General features: G+C 37.7%; 2 protein-coding genes and 1 long non-coding RNA gene across 4 annotated transcripts; 1 reads left to right on the forward strand and 2 right to left on the reverse strand.

The window, feature by feature from the left end:
• Positions 1 to 54: 54 nt before the first annotated feature.
• Positions 55 to 855, forward strand: LOC120339446 (uncharacterized). 2 transcript variants are annotated; one of them, XM_078116287.1, is made up of 3 exons: positions 55 to 163; positions 355 to 578; positions 649 to 855. In XM_078116287.1, the coding sequence occupies exons 1-3, from the start codon at positions 66 to 68 to the stop codon at positions 702 to 704; spliced, it is 378 nt and encodes a 125-aa protein (XP_077972413.1). In that variant the 5' UTR covers positions 55 to 65; the 3' UTR covers positions 705 to 855. The 2 variants fall into 2 exon arrangements, with proteins under 2 accessions (XP_077972413.1, XP_077972414.1); XM_078116288.1 differs by having other exon boundaries at positions 355 to 855.
• A 349-nt stretch (positions 856 to 1,204) lies between these two features.
• LOC120330482 (uncharacterized) lies at positions 1,205 to 2,855 on the reverse strand. The gene is made up of 4 exons (XM_078116286.1): positions 1,975 to 2,855; positions 1,703 to 1,874; positions 1,484 to 1,632; positions 1,205 to 1,411 (listed from the first exon to the last, which is right to left on the reverse strand). The coding sequence occupies exons 1-4, from the start codon at positions 2,027 to 2,029 to the stop codon at positions 1,239 to 1,241; spliced, it is 549 nt and encodes a 182-aa protein (XP_077972412.1). The 5' UTR covers positions 2,030 to 2,855; the 3' UTR covers positions 1,205 to 1,238.
• A 14,329-nt stretch (positions 2,856 to 17,184) lies between these two features.
• On the reverse strand, positions 17,185 to 18,244 carry LOC144427314 (uncharacterized). The gene is made up of 2 exons (XR_013477868.1): positions 17,958 to 18,244; positions 17,185 to 17,875 (listed from the first exon to the last, which is right to left on the reverse strand). It is a non-coding gene; the product is annotated as an uncharacterized LOC144427314 (long non-coding RNA).
• Between the last annotated feature and the right edge of the window lie 329 nt (positions 18,245 to 18,573).

Raw genomic sequence — 18,573 nt, forward strand, 5'->3', positions numbered from 1 at the left:
ATATGAGAGCAGTAATGAGGAGGATGAGATGTATATTGCAGGTGGTGTGGGGGGGGGGGGGGTTCATGTACGAAACTGAATTTACTGCTGAAGAGCTTACTGCACTGGAAGTCAGTAGCACTGAAAAAGAGCTGCATCATGAACGTCTGGGCAATACAGATTGGTAAGTTGATAATTACAGTACTGCAGTAGGCTACCGTACTACAATAAGTGTTGGTAGTCTTCTACTACAGTAGTAATGGTTTGATAAAAAGTCTTACATACAGAATCAGTTAAACATAACTTGAATAATCATATTCCAATAAAGCAGTATTCCATTTTATCCATACAATTCTAGCGCACTTGTTTTTGCAGGTGTTTTTGTTCACACTGCTCTGAACAATCCAATCCAGCATCATGCATTTGTTGTCATGAAGCCCCAGCAGTCAAAAGAGTTTTGGAACGTTTGGCTACGCAGCATGGAATTGAGGTTCAATGCATTGTTGATCATCCTGGATTTGAACCAATATGCCTTAATGTTTTTGTTCTTGAAGCCACTTACCAAAGATCTGGGGCAAAATCAGTGCAGCTCCAAATGAGTAAGTTTATGTTACGTTTAAATATGTTTATCTGTCATTTCTTTCGATCTTATTGGTTGTATTTTTTCAGGCGTAACCGTTACACTTCCTACCGATCATTCGTGGAGTGGTGTTGGGGCAGGGTAGGAAGAAAGATAAGATTTCCACTCCCATCTTGTGTGGTTGTGAAGATAAGAGAACATTTTGAATCCCCCTCATACACAGGATTTCAACCACCTTCACCTTAGAAAGAGTTTTCTCAGCGAACTGCATGAAAAAGGGCCCTTTTTAGGGCCAACCCAATATTTATAACAAGAGGCGTTGAAACAATGGAGATTTCAGATAAAAAATTTATTGGCACAAAATAATTACCAGAAAATCAGAAGATGAAACAATTGATGAAAAATAAACCAAGAAGGGCGAACGGATAAATTGCATTTGATGAACTATGGGCTGTGGAACCGAGGTTGACATGTTTTTTTGACCTTTGAATACGAATTTTAAACTTAAATGGCCTAATTTGCAGAGATTAGTCTCTCTTTTCATTTTAACTTCTTAATAGTGATAACAATTTACATTTGAATTTTCTAAAACTACAAAAGCTTGCATAAGCCAAATTTGATTTCCTGAAAAGTTAGAGCCGAAAATTTTTTTCGGCTCCACAGCCCTAGTTGTCAATACTTAACTATTAAAACGGCTTTGAAGCTCCTGTATTGCGAGCTCCTTATCTGGCCTCTCACACCTGGAAGACAAGGTTGGTGGTGGTGATGATATCAGTGACAGATCACCCTGGCTTGTGGTTGAACTGCCATCAACCTCTGAAATAACTTTCTGAAGCAAGACTTTCATATATGCTGTGAAAAAGATAAGTGAATCACTTATACTTATGTTTTTCAAGTCGAACCTTCTATATTTTACGGACTCACCATAACACGGCTCAGAGCGTACTCTTCGAACAGTGTGCTGTCCCATTTTCCCCCTAGGATACAGGACCTCATATTGCAGGCACCCATCCTTTGTTTTTGCCTGAGGTCTTCCACTATTAGCATTGCGGTGTAGAACCGCTAATAACATTCTAGAATAAACATACCCACCGTTAAAACTCGTTATTCTGTTTCAGATATTGGAATATTTATGGAACTCACTTGCAGAAAATTCCTTTGTAACCATACGACAGCATCTTGGAAGCAAAATGGTTCAATAGGGAGTGGAACCCTTCCAATCCAGATGTCTGATCTAATGGTGAGAGCTTTCGGATGTCTTTTTTGAACCTAAAGTTATCGAAAAGACTCTCCAATTCATCATACGCTCTCTGTCCTATTAAAAAAGTGATATATAAGACAAACCGCAATCACCAAAAACTTTACAGTATTTTTACTGGATCGTGATCCATTAAAACTCTCGCATTATTTACTACCTGGAAAAATCCATTTCTTCCCTTTTTCCTCATCACTAAAGGTGCATGTTGACATTCCATGTATAGGTTCCCATGTCCTGTGTGAACATTTCGGATGTGACGAAGTAGGCTCATGACTTTCTGCTCAACCATGTCACCATCGCCCCCCGAGCTACCCGCCGACCAGTACAAATGGTTAATAATACTCTCTGGCTGCCCTCATCACAATATTTCATTCTCTCAACATAACTTTCAGGACTGAAATGATCACTGCATTTTAGTGGTCTTTTGTGTGTTTGAAACGAGAAATCAGACCGGGTTAGTTTCACAAATTTAACCCACAATTTTTTTCTTGCTTGATCTTTCGGAAAAATATGCAATGACACTCCATCTCTATGAGTGTTGGAGCAACCTCCAATTACACAACGGCTAGGCATTACTGATGCACGGTCAATACCGGTATATAACTTTGATTTACTATACTGCTGCTAGGTTTGTTGGTCAGTTGGCAGGTTGGTGTAACAGTGTTCAGGTGTTAGGTATGGTGCACTGGCAATGTAATAAAAAAATATTGGATTATAGATTTAGAAGAGAAAACAGAACCCGGTACAGAGTGTAAAACATAAGTAATTCATATATAAAGAATACCTAAAATATTAGAATATGCTGTCAATGCCGTACCGTACGGTACCGTACCCTAATACTGTAGGCCCTACCGGTAATAGTTCAGCAGAAATACCAAGTACGGTACCGGTACACGGTAGTCTAATTGACCGCAGTTCGCTGAGTTCACAGTCATTGCCAACACTGCATTGAAATTATTTTAAAATACTGGTATATGTTAAAACATACTGCACCGTTTTAAACTGCAATGCCCAATAGAACCGACACACCATCCAAAATAAAATTGCCAAGTACCAAAAATGCCTTTAACCGAATGCAAAACTCCGTTGACGAGTTGTCACTGCTACGTCATCACGGGGGCCATACTAATTAGCGTTCGATTCCTGACGGGTCGACTTTTAAAAATTCGCGAAAATTAAGTCGATTTTATGTAAACGGAAAGCGTCAAAAATTCTAAAAAAATTTGTACAATAAAATTAAACCAGAAAAATGTTCCGTGATAACCCACCTTTAAAATAACCCTGAAAATTTTGCAATGGTAAAGTATAGGAAGAATTTTCCGAGGGTCAAAGGTCGGGGAAAGGTTCAATTTAATTTATTGCAATTTGTATGTTTGTGCCTATTTTAAATATGGTGAAAAATAAACTACTGATTACTGACAGGGGATAGAACAGTGCTCTTCAACCTTTTTGTTATTGTGGAACCCCTGATATAATTTTTCGTTTTTTATGGAACCCCAATTAACAAAATTAAAAAATAATTCTAACTTTGGCAATTGAATTACATTTGGTTTGCTTCGGAGGTGGAGCAGGTGTCGCGTTTTGCATTTGAACAACTTTGCTCATTGCCGTCATGACCTTCACCGTTGATATTATTTCGCCTCACATAAGAAAATATACTATTTTGCTTCATCTGTATTGACTAAATATTAAAAAGTTTCACACTATTTTTTAAGTTTCACACTATTTTTACTATATTCCAACAAAAACTGAACAACAACTCTAGTTTGTAGTATATACTCTCTCCAGTCTCGAGCAATATCTACATACTTTGAACATCATGTAGGCTACTTATGGTGCAACAAGCGTTCTTGTTGGTTGCATAACAATGACTGAAGTGACGCAACAACCGAAAATATTTCTGTTTTGTCTATTGACTGCACTGTGCCTAAACCTCCTATTTAACTAACTGGCCTACTTGAAGTTTGAATGAGACACGGTGGTCTAAGAATATTTATAATGGCGCATCAACATACTGAAGCAAGAAATGATTTCCCAAAAAAAAAAAAAAACGCGGAACCCCTACGGAGCCCTATAAACTCACGGAACCCCACTGCATGTATTGCGGAACCCTAGGCCTAGGGTTCCGCGGAACCCCTGTTGAAGAGCACTGCGATAGAATGAAGGCGGAAGGTGGATTTTGAACGGGATAAATATGTACACCCAATGCACGAGCCAGATGTTGGAGGAAGCCCTAACTGGGTTAGAATATGATTTACATATTTATCCCGGTGTAGAGGAAAGCCGATAAGACCGCTTATTCATATGGCGAACCACGCCCTCTCGTCCAGTTATTTGCTTTCAGACGCATGGACTAGAATACTAGATGTTGGAGGAACTCCCAACCGACCAGTAGTTAGTTACATGACCCGTTAACCACCCTACGGCGGCGAGGAGTCCCCTCACACAAAATTATCCCCCGGATTCGAACCCGTGTGGTTTAATCAAAATGCTATGGCGAGCGTATTTCCAACGCTTAGCACGATGCGCCAAACCGCCGAGTCGAACCACGGCCAACAAGCTATTTAAATATACAGGGAGTCCTCGGGTTACGACGGTCGCGACTTGCGCTGTTTCGAGGTTACGAAAGCACTTTCAAAAAAATATAAAATTGAATTCTGTACTGTAATATCTAAGCCTTTAAACTGGATGATTGTGATCAAGAAAATCAGTGCTTTGGGTTCATTGGTTTTCCTCATTTACATCGTACTTTTTGCATTATTTGTACATTTTATTACTGTACCATACTTTACAATACAGTACGATATGTATAGAGTAATTTATGTACTATACAGCAGTGGCGGCGCGTGGTCATTTTGACAACCGGGGCAAGCTACTGCGGGACCAAGTCACCCCCATCTACGGGGACAGGATGAGCGCTGTAAGTTCTCCCATCATTTTATGAGTATAAAAACCATTCCATCGGTAACAACCAATCGGCAAAAGCGACAATTTTTAACGATAAGAAAGTGTCTTTAAAACCGGTCCAAGTCAAGGGATTAATAAATATAGACATAGTTCATTTTGAAACCTCTTTCAAAAGGAAAGGCAATATTTACCCAGATAAATACAATGACATATTAACAGAAACTTCGGGAAAGCAGACAAAACCTAAAATAAGGTTTAAAACGTTACTATGAAGAAAGGAAAGTTAATGCAAAGATAAAGACATGCGTCGCTCACTCATAGATATATATGCTGCTAGACTTCTACTGCTTGAACATATATGCAACACGCCGCGGTTTCTTGGAAGCAAAATGCTCAATAAAACGCTGATTAAAGTCATGCATCCCAGAAATAACGTCTCTGTGAATGGATAAAACAGCCAAGGAATTTAATCTATCTTGCTTCATTGTGTTTCTGAGATACGTTTTAATACGCTTCAGCGTGCTGAATGTTCGCTCTGCGTCGGCGGAAGAAATAGGCGTCGTCAAAATGATGTCCAGAAATTTTGCAGACGCCGCAAAGGTAGTTACTAGAGTGTTATCTATGAGGAACCCATAGAGCGCGCAAGTTGATGTGATGTTCAAAAAAGTTTGATTGGTGTATATACATCGCAATTCATTTTCCAATTCACCCACGTTTATCATGGGGTAAAATTTGGAGACAGTAGCCAACAAATGGATGGGAAATTGACGTGCAAATTTTGGAAAATTTTTGGGGTTCATCAAAGAGAACGCGGCAAGGTGTTCAGTGCGCAGACGATCGCCTATTTGATTCACCAGAATGTCACAGCATTCCTTTGCAGACAGAATCAAACGCTGCGTCGTTTGCTCGCGGCGTAAAGAAGCACTCCATGTGTCGTCGTATTTTATTGTTTCCCGGATACGAGATACAGCATCGCAGAAGTCTGAAATACACGACTGCACAGACGCTCCATCAATAAGCCTTGACTGCAATGCGCCGTATAATACATCCACGTGATAGAATATTGTGGAGAAAAAAGCGAAAAAAAAAATGAAAACTCACCATCTTCTAGCACACGCTTTAGACCTGCCGCCTCCCTCACAGAGCGTTCGTCCCAAACCGGAGAGCTCTGAATGCCATCGAAACACTCAATGAGCTCAGACCTAATTTCGGACACGCCCTGCACCACGCGTGATTGGAAGTTCCAACCTGTTGGTGCACAAGCTGGGAGACGGCGGCTACATATCTGGCGAAGGAGGTCAGAGCGCTTCGGCGAAACGGAAAAAAGTGAAGAAAACCCCGAAACATTTGCAAAAAATATACGGACGAGAGGGGTATCAAGACACATATTTTTAATAACGAGGTTAAATTGGTGTGCATAACAATGTAAAAAATGCGCATGAGGAAAATCTTCTTTTATATAAACTTGAACACCATGTTTCGACCCACTCATGACTGCAGCGCCGTCATAATTTTGAGCTATCAATTTTGACTTCGCGTTGTAAGGCTGTAACACTTCTTTCAGTACAGCCGATATCCCGCAAGCCGTGCGATCAACGATTGGTACAAAGCTGTGAAATCTCTCGGTAGGTTTACCATCTTTTACAAACCGAAAAATCACAGCCAGTTGGGAAACGCACGTGATGTCAGTTGTCTCGTCAGACTGAATCGAAAGGAACTGGCAATTCTCAATTTCCAGAGCAAATGTTGTAAATAAATTTTATACATTGAGTCGAGCAAATCATTTTGGATATTCTTAGATGTCCCTTTCGAAACAGTTGCGGCATCAAGATGATCTTTCAATACTGTATCTAGGGATGCGGTGTATTCCACCATATCCAAAAATACCCCTCTATTAGAAGAGCCAGCCCGTTCATCGTGCCCACGGAGGGACAGCTCGTGACAACCAATGAACTTCATAACATCTATCAATCGACCGAGAACATGGCGGTTTTTTTCGACGTTTTGGTTGTGCCGACGAATAGAAACCGCGCGTCCTTCATCCAATTGTGCTGCAATATTAACATTTCCAAATGTTCGGTATTTTACTGCATTGTCCAGGTGCTCCCTAGAAGATTGATGATCCCTGGCACGTGCGGAAAGATGTTTAAGATCTCTAAAACCAAATTTACACCAACGTGAGTCACGGGCGGTAGAAAAAAGTAGGCAATAAAAACAAAAACGTGCATTTTTGTCAACCATTCGTGTTTTTTATACCAAGTTTCTGCGCAGAATGTACGCCGACGCTTTCCTCCGTCATGGGATTGTTCCAGTGAACAATTTTTTGGTTGATAAGGCCCACGACGTTGTACCTCTAATTTTTGTTCCAGCGGCAGCTGCGAAAACGGAGTGCGAAGTAGTGCATCAACCTCATTCATTATGAGGTCTAAGGCTAAGAAATGCCGGAAAGAAGTGAGGAGCTCAAAAGGAATGTGGAAAATCGAAAGCAAATGGACTAAAGGTCTCTAACTGATTCAAATAGCGAAACAAGTGACAAAAACGAAGGCGAGGAAACTATCAACTCTTCAAGCAACCAACGAAGAAGGAATGCGTGAATATGTCAACACGTTGTTGTAAGAAACGTCGGCATTGTGTCGTCATAATTTCGGGGCTAGCCCCGATGATTTAGTAAAAGAAACAGAAAACAAACGAGACAAACGCGACGAGTGGAAGATAAAAGAGAGAATACGATATACAATGAGCAACCGGGGCAAAATCGGCGTCGCCCCGTCGACGTTTGGCGAAGGCTTTGCGAGCGAAAAATGAACCATGTCGGGAGAATATGGCTAGTGTAGACAGTCTGTGCAACCGATATTGAGGTATTTTTCGAATATTTTTTATTATACCGAAAAAACATTGACGCGCTATTGACGCGCCGCCACTGCTATACAGTATAATGTTCCGACTTACACTAAAATTCGGGTTACACCGCTTCTCAAGAACAGAACAACGTCGTAAGTCGAGGACTCCCTGTACAAAGAAATTTGAAGCTAAAAACTATCTTTTGCGTTATATTTGCGCATTTTTGATCATTTTTAGGACTTTATAGCGATACACCGATTTGACACCGTTGGTCTTCTAGCACAGCTTGGATTTAGGCAGCATGTAATTTGACAGACCAAAAATGTCAATTAATGAAAAAACAGTCATTTATAAGGAAGATGAGCCGACCGAGAATTTCGTCGATTCAAGACCATTTCCTATCTGTGACATCATAAGGAGCGACGATTAGTAAAGCCAAACTTACTTCATATGCAACTCAGCACCGGTATATTTGTCTTCAAAGACAATTTAATGCACTATAAATCTGGTTTGGGAAACATTATCAGATGTCAACATGTTCGGCTAAGATTCTCCTTAAAACGCGACTTAAATATTAGTTAAATTTGAGTTGGGTTGCGCGAGACTAACTTCCTATCTTTTCTCTATGCCTTTATGCTAGTGGATCCGTATGCGTATACTGCAAGGATGCTGTAGCTGGAATAAACATGACTATTCTATCCAATTAACGAGTCCAACTGCACACTAACACAAATGTATTTCTGTAACGTTTCGTCCGACCAGAGTCAGACTTCCTCAGACAACCAGTTTACAACAATGGCAAGAAATAAAATTGATAAATATATTTCAAATCTTAAATCAAGTATGACGTAACATTGCATAAAGATTTAATTTGCATTTAGCCGTAGAAGTAATGATGGAAAAATTAGAACCACAAATATCAGTGAGGCTCATTTCAGATGTGATTAAAAAAATTATTATTGCATTTACGAAAATGATGGGTAACTAAATGTAATTAAAATTAAGATTATGGGCACTTTGAGAACCATGGGGAAGTAAACCAACATTTAAACATAAAACAATGCTTAGTTTGGTGAGGACCAATTTTAAAATAAAATAAGGTTGAAAGTTATTGCTGAATTTTGATCTTAAATAGCGTTGAAATATAATAATAATTCATAATAATAAATGAATGAATGAACCATCTAGCATATTTCAAGTAGGACAAAAAAAAACTGAAAGACTATCGCAAGCACATAAATCCAAGGTTTTGAATTATAATTAAAATTAAGGTTGGGACACTTGAAAATAATAGTAAAATAAATTAAATATCAGTGAATGTGTTACCATAGTTGTGCTCTAAATTTCCATAAGGCGTTGTGATAAATACAGTATACGCTTTGAGCAGGGCTAACTTTTGATGTATCTTTTCTGGACTGCCCATGGATTCCCCCGACCTTTGACCACGGAGAGTTCTTCTTATATTATACCAATGCAAAAGTGTTGGTGATTATTTTAGGAGTGGTTCCGCGAGTTTGCGCCTATTAACTGGTTTCACAATTTTGATTTAAACTATCCAACAACCTGTCATTTAAAAGTAGGCTATCTGTAGAAAGATTTAACCTAATCTCAGCGCCGGATTAACCATTAAACAATATAAGCACGTGCTTAGGGCACCAAGCAAAGAGGGGCACCACAGAAATTTTAGAGCAGAATTTTATATAGTTTATCGGTGTTTAATAAAATATTACGAGTTCACCAGACGACTCAAACGTCAAAATGTTCGTATATTTTTCGTCTTCAAGTATCATATTAACTTTCTTTATTAAAAATAAACACTGTAATTTATTTATTGGACACGAAATAGGCCTATGAGTCGTTTTTTAGATTGTTGTTGTTTTTTCTTTCTAGTATTCACCTTGTTGCTGCATTCTTGTTTTGAAAAAATTTCTTTTCTTTTCAACAATTGGACAATTGGAGTTTTTTGATAAGGTTGACCAGGGTGGTCCAAACCCTGTCATGCTGATACATTCCATTGCGGCTCACAGAACAATTTTAGCGTATATTTGTATCTAATGGAGGCACATTTATGAGTTTTTTTTAGCTATTCCAACTGGCGTTGGGATCACGAAATTTAAACCCTTTTTCTGACGCTTTGTGCCTTTATTTTAGTAAAAACACTTCTCTGTTTACAAGCGTCGGCCATGTTACAGTAGTGACGAAACGCAGAGCTGACTTAACGCCGCGCAATCCTATTTTATTTTTAGCTAGGTCCCGAAATACCAACTTAGACGGACTTGGTTGGTATTTGACGATGCCACTGAGCTTGCTCACGCTGCAAGTTTTCAAATTACTCAAATAACAATTCGTAATAAAATGAGTGTCGCAAGAAAGGTGACATGAGGAAAACACGGCGGAAACGTATTTCCTTGCCCATCACACAGTGTCTGGTTTGATTTCAAGTAATATATGTCACGAAGGAATATAATTTGAAACGACATTAAACGCGAGATGCGGAAAATACAACGGTAATTCTCGGGAATTACCTTTAAAATAACTGAAGGCTTTATATATCTTCTTAAAATTATGAAAACCACCACCCATGCAACATAATAATAGTCTGATTAGAACAGTGGTTCTTAAACTTTTTCGAGCGCGACCCAAATCTGAGTTTTATGAATACTCGCGACCCAATCCTAAATAACCCAAAATGTGTTTTTAATGTTAGTACAGTCTGACTCAAATACAGACAACCATTTATTAGAAACAGTCCATTGACACAGTGAGATTGATGAAACTGAAATTTCCTTTTCATTATATCTCCAGTACACAGCTCTATTTTACTTAACGCAATACGTAAGTTGTCACGGGTATCGAGGCAATTGCGAGCTTAGTTTTGATAACCGTCAGTGCCAAATATCCTCGCTCGCACAAGTGCCTTGTCGCGAATTGTAGCAGAAAAGGCGTCCGCTGTCCGTCGCAAACACGACATCCTAGCTGGCCTTCGGTATCTCTCGCAATATACAACTTTTTACTCATCAAATGTGCACACACTGCTTCGTTCGCAGTAAATGGTGCCTCGAGACAGGCGCGCAGCCAGGATTTTCATGTCTATATATATATATTAGTTTAATTGTGTCCAACGTAACTCGCGGTTGCTTCTTCTTACGTCGAAATTAAAACATTAGTTCTCTGAAATGCCAGGCGATCGGTGGACATAAAAATATGAGATAAACGGTGTATTTAATTTTAATACGTATTTTTGGAATCAACTCGCCACAACTCGTCAACTTGCCAACTCGTTATCGCCGTTAGAAAAATCTCAATAACTGATATAAAATCCCGAAAAGTACAATGAAAATGCATATGAAGTATATCGTTAAATCAAAAATACATATTCATCGCCGCGATTACGCCACTTGTTAAAAGAGCCGACGTTTACAACGAAAAATGATTTTTCTGTTGTGCAAAGTAATCAATTCGTGACCGATAAGGGCATATTTAAAATGTCTTGCTTTATTAATTTAATTGTCTTCAATTTAACCAGCGTTTGCGTCGACAAAACAAAACAATTTTTTACAATTCACAATTTCAAAATACCTCGGCCATTTGCCGACATAAAAATAAAAAATTGTGGTAACTGCCCGTCGCCTATCATATATTGTTTTGATCCGTATTTTTTCTATTTTGCAAATTCGACAAATTTGAGATGTGCTTGTAACATTGACTCCGTTCAATTGCAATGCTGACACTCCGATTATTTTTAAAGATAAAACCTCCTGAAAAATCCCTAAATCTGCTGTAAATTCTCATGGAGTAAAATTTATTTCAGTACAATAAAAATTGATGGATATACTTCGGATTAATTATCTCATATATCATCACAAACCGGGGAAAAATCGTGTTTTCAACCTTGTTTAATGATAACACGAAAATTTTCTACGACAATTTTAAAGTAATGGATAAAAGGCAAATCCCACCCACAATTAACCGTGTTTCGATTTTAGTGACGGTATGTTCCTAAACGGCGACCAAACATAATGTGCGCCGTAAGCATGCGAAATTTTGCGATTTTGCGACTAGAAAAGCGTTTTTAGACTGTCGCGGGACTCAACAAAACTGATATTGTTTACGGTTTTATTTTCAGTATTTTATAATGCCGCTTTTCAATCAAATTTAGATCGCGGTTTTACTCCTTTCGTCTTTAGAACCTCGCCACCGATGAACGTATAATAACTCACGAATTCACAATTCGGTGCAAAGTACAAAAATAAAATAATTATCATGTTTATCGTGGCACAAATTTATGATTTAGAAAGAATAAAAACCGACGTAAGGGTATTTACGGCCTAAATAACACGCTGATGAAAACATGGCGATTTTAGCAGATGGCAATTGCACGCTTTTTCAGTTTTCACATTTCCGTGCGGGTACAAAAATAAAATAATTATCATTGTTCCCGCGGCACAAATTTGTGATTTGAATGGAATAAACACCAATGTAAAGGGCGTTCACGGCATAAATAATATGCCGCGTTGATAAAAAACGAACGGCGATTTTAGCAGAAGGCAATCGCACGTGTTATCGGCAACTTTTTCACTTTTCAGAAAATTCAAAAAAAGGGGGGGGGGGGTTCGTGACTGGCATATCAGAATTGTGATGTAACAATGAGCTCAAGACAGTTCTTCCCGTGAATGAAATTTTATATTTCATTATTTTTAAATACCAGAGTTTAGAAGCTAAATTGAAACATTGGGAAAGCTGAAAATTCGTCCTTCTCCTCTTAGATTGACGACCTTGTCGCGACCCATTTTTAAACCTTCCGCGACCCATGTTTGGGTCGCGACCCATACTTTAAGAACCACTGGATTAGAAGTTAGAACGGTAAACTCTCGTTGTTTATCAAATTTAAAGTAAGTGAATTCGCGATATTTCGATCACTTTTGGGTTTTCTCCGACTTGCGGCCGCGAGACCTCTTCAAAAGTTTTTGCGGTCATTCAACCTTGAACCACTGTGAGGTAGACTACTAGGTACCAGTAAAATTTCAAACTACAGTTGTACTTGTATCCTTTGGTATTTCGATTTAGGTTGAGACTGAAGGCATGAATCTTTATTGTCACACTCCCTCAGGATTAGAGCTCAACCGATATATCGTCCCGATATTGCGTGTTTGCCGATGTATCATATCGGCAGTGAACGGCCGATATTTATATCGGCTATAACAGGTAAAAGCTAAAAATGTTCGTAAAAGTTGTTTTATTTACTGTTGCTGGTTGTGATTATTTTTAATGGATAATACCCCTATGTGGTTTATTGTTTTTATAATTAAATTACACATGAGTTGGGAACCAAAGTCTTCAGTGCTTAGGGCAACAAAGGGGTTTAATCCGCCCCTGCCTAATCTATCCAGCTAATTTCGAATGCCCCTCTCAACAGTCTATTTCAGGGGTTCTCAACCTTTTTTTCTGTCAAGTACCCCCCGACCAAATCTGATCGTAATTTAAGAAGTTCGTCAAAAATTATTTCCACAAAAACAACAGAATCGCCCTGTCCATGCATAATATGCTAAAAATATTCAAGACCATTTGACGTTTCCTCTGGTTACTCGGTCCAAACCATTTCCAGTTAATAATGATTAAACGATGTGCTGGTATATGACACGCAGGTAACAAAAACGTGGGAATCGATAGACATACGTTGTGCATAACTACGCGTATTATCTGTGACAAGCTGTAATTATATGAAACAAAGTTAAAACTTACATGTCGTCTACAACAGTATAACCAGTGGTGGGATTCAAATTTTTTGTCAGTCGGTTCCATCACAAAAGTCATATTTTTTTAGCAAACAAACTGATTATTTTTAATTACTTCCTAATTGACATTTCAAAGTAATGGTTAAGTAAGCATCATCATGTCAAAATTAGCATCGAAATTTTTGATGATGTTGAGGATCGTTTATATTGCTGTATATATTATATACTCGTTGATAATGAACTTAAAAACCTGAAGGTGTATGATCTATTGAAAACACACTACAGTTATAAAACTTAACACAATGTATAACAGTTACGTGCGAACTTGATCAACTCACATTTTGAAACAAACACGTGAGCTACTTGATCTCATAAATCAGTGTTTCAGATAAGATGAAAAAATCCATTGACAGTAACTAGTAATGCTAACCGGTTCGCTGATCTCATAAAATTCAATGAGACGGTTCTATAGAACCGGTGCGAACCGGCTGAATCCCACCACTGAGTATAACTATAACCTATTGTTTTGTGGTACAAAATTGGCCTATGTATCGTTTTTTTCTGAATTGTTCTTCGAAACTGTAACAATAACAGAGGTTCTAAAATGGGGTGACGCGGCGCACTGGTGATTTGCTAAGTGCGCCTCAAAATTAACAGAATTGTGTTAAACATGATTGATTGAATATTTTACATGTTGTATTTATCATAAATGTTTTATTATTTCTTATTTTAAACGCTATACTTATGAATCAATACATTCATATATTTATTTGCTGAATCAAGTTTATCGAACGGGAGGGATTTTTATATTTCGAAGGAAAATCAGGCAGATATAAGGAAGAAGAGTTCCCCCGAAGCATTCATTCTTTAGGCCTATACATACTTACAAACTTTAAAAGGCATGAAGTACACAATAACGATCACGAAATTGAGTTTTATTTAAAAGCAGCAATTTTTTTTGTTCAAGTGCGCGCTGTTCTCTATCCTGATTATTTTTGCGCCTAGTTACAAAAAGTTTGGGAACCACTGGGAATTTCGTTTTAACTTCGTGCTCATATATTTGAGCACTGTTCTCTTGTGGGACACAAAATGGACATACAGATCGATTCGTTATTATGTTTTAGTTATTAAAATTCTTGTTCTTGTTTTTTTTTTCTTATGAAGTACTGGGCAAATTCCTTTGCAATTTTCAATTGTCAAAGATTGTATTTTTTGATGGAAAGCTATGACTTTTATTTATTTCCAAAATTTTTGTGGGCTTTAAGGCATTCGTATTTTTGGTGCGATGACGTCACCAAAGGGAAAGGTGCGCATCTTGTGGCGTTTTCCCGTTAGCGATCTGGTGGTCAGGCGGTATCGGTAGTCTACCGTGTTCCCACGAAAATAAGACTGGGTCTTAGTTCAATTGTTCTCCGAAAAATAACACTAGGGTTCATTTTTGGGGGGTGTCTTATATTTTCCATTTTAAAAAGACAAAATTCCAACGTAGAAAATTACGAGATTTTCAAAGATACAAAATTTAAAAAACGTTACCATTCCCCTATAAATAACAAGTTTTTATTTAAAATAACTGCGAAACATAGATTATCAAGCATTTAAAACGTGTAGGAGAGATTTCCTGTATCGACTAGGTCTGGCGTTATTGACTAAGTCTTATTTTAAGGGGAGGACTTATTTTCTGGGAAACACGGTACTGTTACAGATTTGATAAGCGTACTACATTTTGGCGTTCGTTTTCATATATTTGCGAATCGCTCTCTTGTTTTATTTGTCACGCTAGCAAAAAAACAAACCTTTGACAAACAAGTTATTTTAAAGTTTTGAATCTACGGATATATTTTCATATAATAAAACTGGGTAGGAACACATGGGTAATAGATTATGGAAACTGATATACCAAAGAGCTATATGCAATTTTACGCAAAGCTAAAAATAAAAGCAGAGTAACTGAAAATCGTGCGAAAAATCTGAAAATTCTTTTTCTCTTTTTTTTATTTCTTCTTCATATGGGTCATCATACAAAATCAAATATATTCCTCTCCCAATTAGGGCAATCCATGACATGGAAACAATGCTTCTTTTTATAAAGTATTAGCGTTAATTAAATAGTACTTCTATACATTTCTTTTCTTCTGGCAAAAATGCAATCATGACAGGTTTTGTTGAAATGCTTTTCATTGATTTTATTTTTTCTTCAATTACCACATTCGGCTCTAATTTTATAAATAAAACAAGAATACCTAAGAATTTGCTACGCGAACTGAAGTATTTTACCAAAATCTGTATGGTTCACATTTGCGCTGAAATAGCCATATTCTATCAAATTTTCATATACTAGCACCCTTGAGTGACGCATACCATATAGGCACACGAACCGCAAATCCATCTCTTATACTTCGCCCATTCAAATGATATGGTCTCACTACTCAAAGGTGCTGTATTTGCGCCTAAATTTTGATTTCATTGTTATGTATATTTAGTGTTGTGTTTTCTCTATTTATATATATTGTCTTGTCTTATAAACTCCCCTGTATGAACAGTTTTGTATACTCCATCCTTACCACTTTCACTACACCAACCGACCCATTGCCCCACCTTGCACAACTGTCTATATAAGGGACCATATTATACATTTAATTTTTTGTTTTATATTTGTCAAAAGCGGTGCATGCCGCACATTTGTGTTTTGGGCCAGCACCGTCTTGTGCATACATCCCGTCTTGAATAATATTAATAATTGTTTATGTATCACTATTACGAGACGGATAAACATACATACATACATTAAATTTTCGTTCAAAAGTTTCGTTTCTTAGTCAAAAGAGAGAGTGACCTGAAAAATGACAGATCATAGAAAATTTTCTCGCGGACTCTGCACTTTCGCTAAACGATGGATTATTCTATTTTAAATTTCTTTAGATTTAGAAGGTTGTTAAGTAAAAATCCTCGCAAAAGTACGTAGGGGCAAAACAACTGGATTTGGAACTCGATAGATCTTTGAAAACAAACGTGCTCCTGGTTTTCAATGAAGTCTATACCTAAACATGGAAGAAAGACACAAAGTCCGGCATTTGTATTACATTATCAACGAATATTTTCGGATTTGCCTATCTTTTAGTTATGACTTTTGACCTAATATGTTGTGATTGTAGGTTATAGGTATGAAGTTCGGCATTCATAACAACCACCTTGCCTTTTTGCTTTATTTATATAGAAGAGTGGCTATCGCATACGTCGATGTGTTGAAGGATATCACAGGTTTGATAAATTAGGCTTTGTAAATCCAGAAAAATGCCGCATTAAATATCATACTAACAATGAGTCTTGCTTTTGAAAAAAATACCCGATAAACCATATCAATGTGAATACCTATTTTTGTATTCCACAAAAATGAAAAATTATGGCTAGGTGCTCTCCCTAATTTTGTGGGATTCCGTGAAAATTTTTTAAGTTTTGAATCCTGTGTGCGAAGTCCAGACTAGCTGGGACCATTAGAATAATATTTTGTAGGGCAATATTTACGTCTTGATTGTCGGTTATACCTTTCATCTCACCTTCTCATTCAGCACTGTGCTTGAACATAACTTCGAGACGTTCGACCATTTGACGCGTATTGCTACGAACGAACGCGTTTATTTTGGCCAATATGTTTCCGTAGTGCTCATTCATAAAGTATTTTAAAAGATATTTAACTGTATACAAGAAACCCAATCTCGAATTCGAATTTTTTTGCTATTTATAATAACAATATTTTAAAAACTATAAAGCGTTCCGGTAATATGTTTTGCCAATAAACCATTGTCGGACCTTGGCTGCGAACATATGAAGAATAGCCCACTATTCTTCAACAGCCTTGTAACCTTTACTTGGAACAACAAAGTGTATATTCGACATCACAACTGACAAATTATTCTGTATCGTTTGTGTACGTACGCACCATCAAATACCTTACAGTTAGTATAAAGATATTTTCTCGCCTATCAAAACTCATTGATGAGGTACAGAGATCTATACCAAAGAAAAAAAGGTACTCATGTAGTATGTGAACCAAGATGGAGGACACCGGAACGTAGTATGTGTACCAGGTTAGGGTTAGGCCATAATTTAAGGTACGAATACTACGGGAGTCTCTTGGCTAGTCCCCGAACTCGTAATAGAACTAAAATAAGGAAAAGTGAAATAAAATTATGTCCTAACCCTAACCTGGTACACTGTGTACCGTACACATACTACGTTCCAGTATTTGTCATCTTGGTGCACATACTACGGGAGCGCCGAAAAAAAAAACGTTTTGTGAGCCGAATATTATAAAATTACGCAACATTCGTCTTCAGGCTGCTTTAATGCTGGAATAGTGCGTAATTGCAATCGGCTAGTTTTCTTCTTCCGGCAACACAGAAAGAAGACTCGAAGGGATGATCTGTTTGGTGATTCTGGACGAAAAACAATGTCTACCGAATCTTGGTCACGGTTTATTGAGTCTGTTATTGGTAGTTCTTGATGTGGAGACTGCCTTCCGAGTAATTGTTCTTCGGGGGCATCACGTTTGAACGTATATCTGCCGCTTTTAACGCCCTGTGAAAAACAAACACACACCGGGACTAAAATTCTATCTTATGATTTGTGTGAAGTTTTTATATTAATTCCTTAAGCTTACCTTCATATTGCGATCTTCAACATGGACAACCTAACTTTTAGATATCGTATTTTGCCTGCAAATATGTTATCCTCGTCAAGTCCTGCTGACTAGTATCTCTATACTACGCTGCTGTGCATCACGTCGTATTTCCTGTTTGTCTATGCGCCTGTTCAGTACAGTAAACCATTGTGCATGATAATATAATACCGTTATGATCGAAACAGATACCAGGAACTAATGAGGACCAACACGCGTTCTATACGGTAGTCTTCAAGCATATGCGAATGCGATATGTCCATGAGCATCAAATGACTTTCAATTAAATGATATAATTTGAAATCCTAGATCAATTGAAACGGAACGCTTTCTCTGTTTTCTGCATGGTGAAAACTTTCTAATAAAGTGTGACAAGAATTCACAACCATTCATTTTTTCAGACAGATGCGATGACTAGGTTTATTATACTCACGCATGAATAGAATCCATCTAAATGGTGATATACTAGAGCAATGATTAAGTCATTATTTCGTGAGTCTTAATGAGAATGAATTAACGGATTTCACTTTAGTACAAAACCATCGCTTTGCTTATCTGGTGTATCACAAAAACGAAGCGCTCACATTCCGATTTTCGA

Source organism: Styela clava, chromosome 9 (assembly GCF_964204865.1).
Source record: "Styela clava chromosome 9, kaStyClav1.hap1.2, whole genome shotgun sequence".
In the NCBI taxonomy this organism is placed as follows: Eukaryota; Metazoa; Chordata; class Ascidiacea; order Stolidobranchia; family Styelidae; genus Styela; species Styela clava.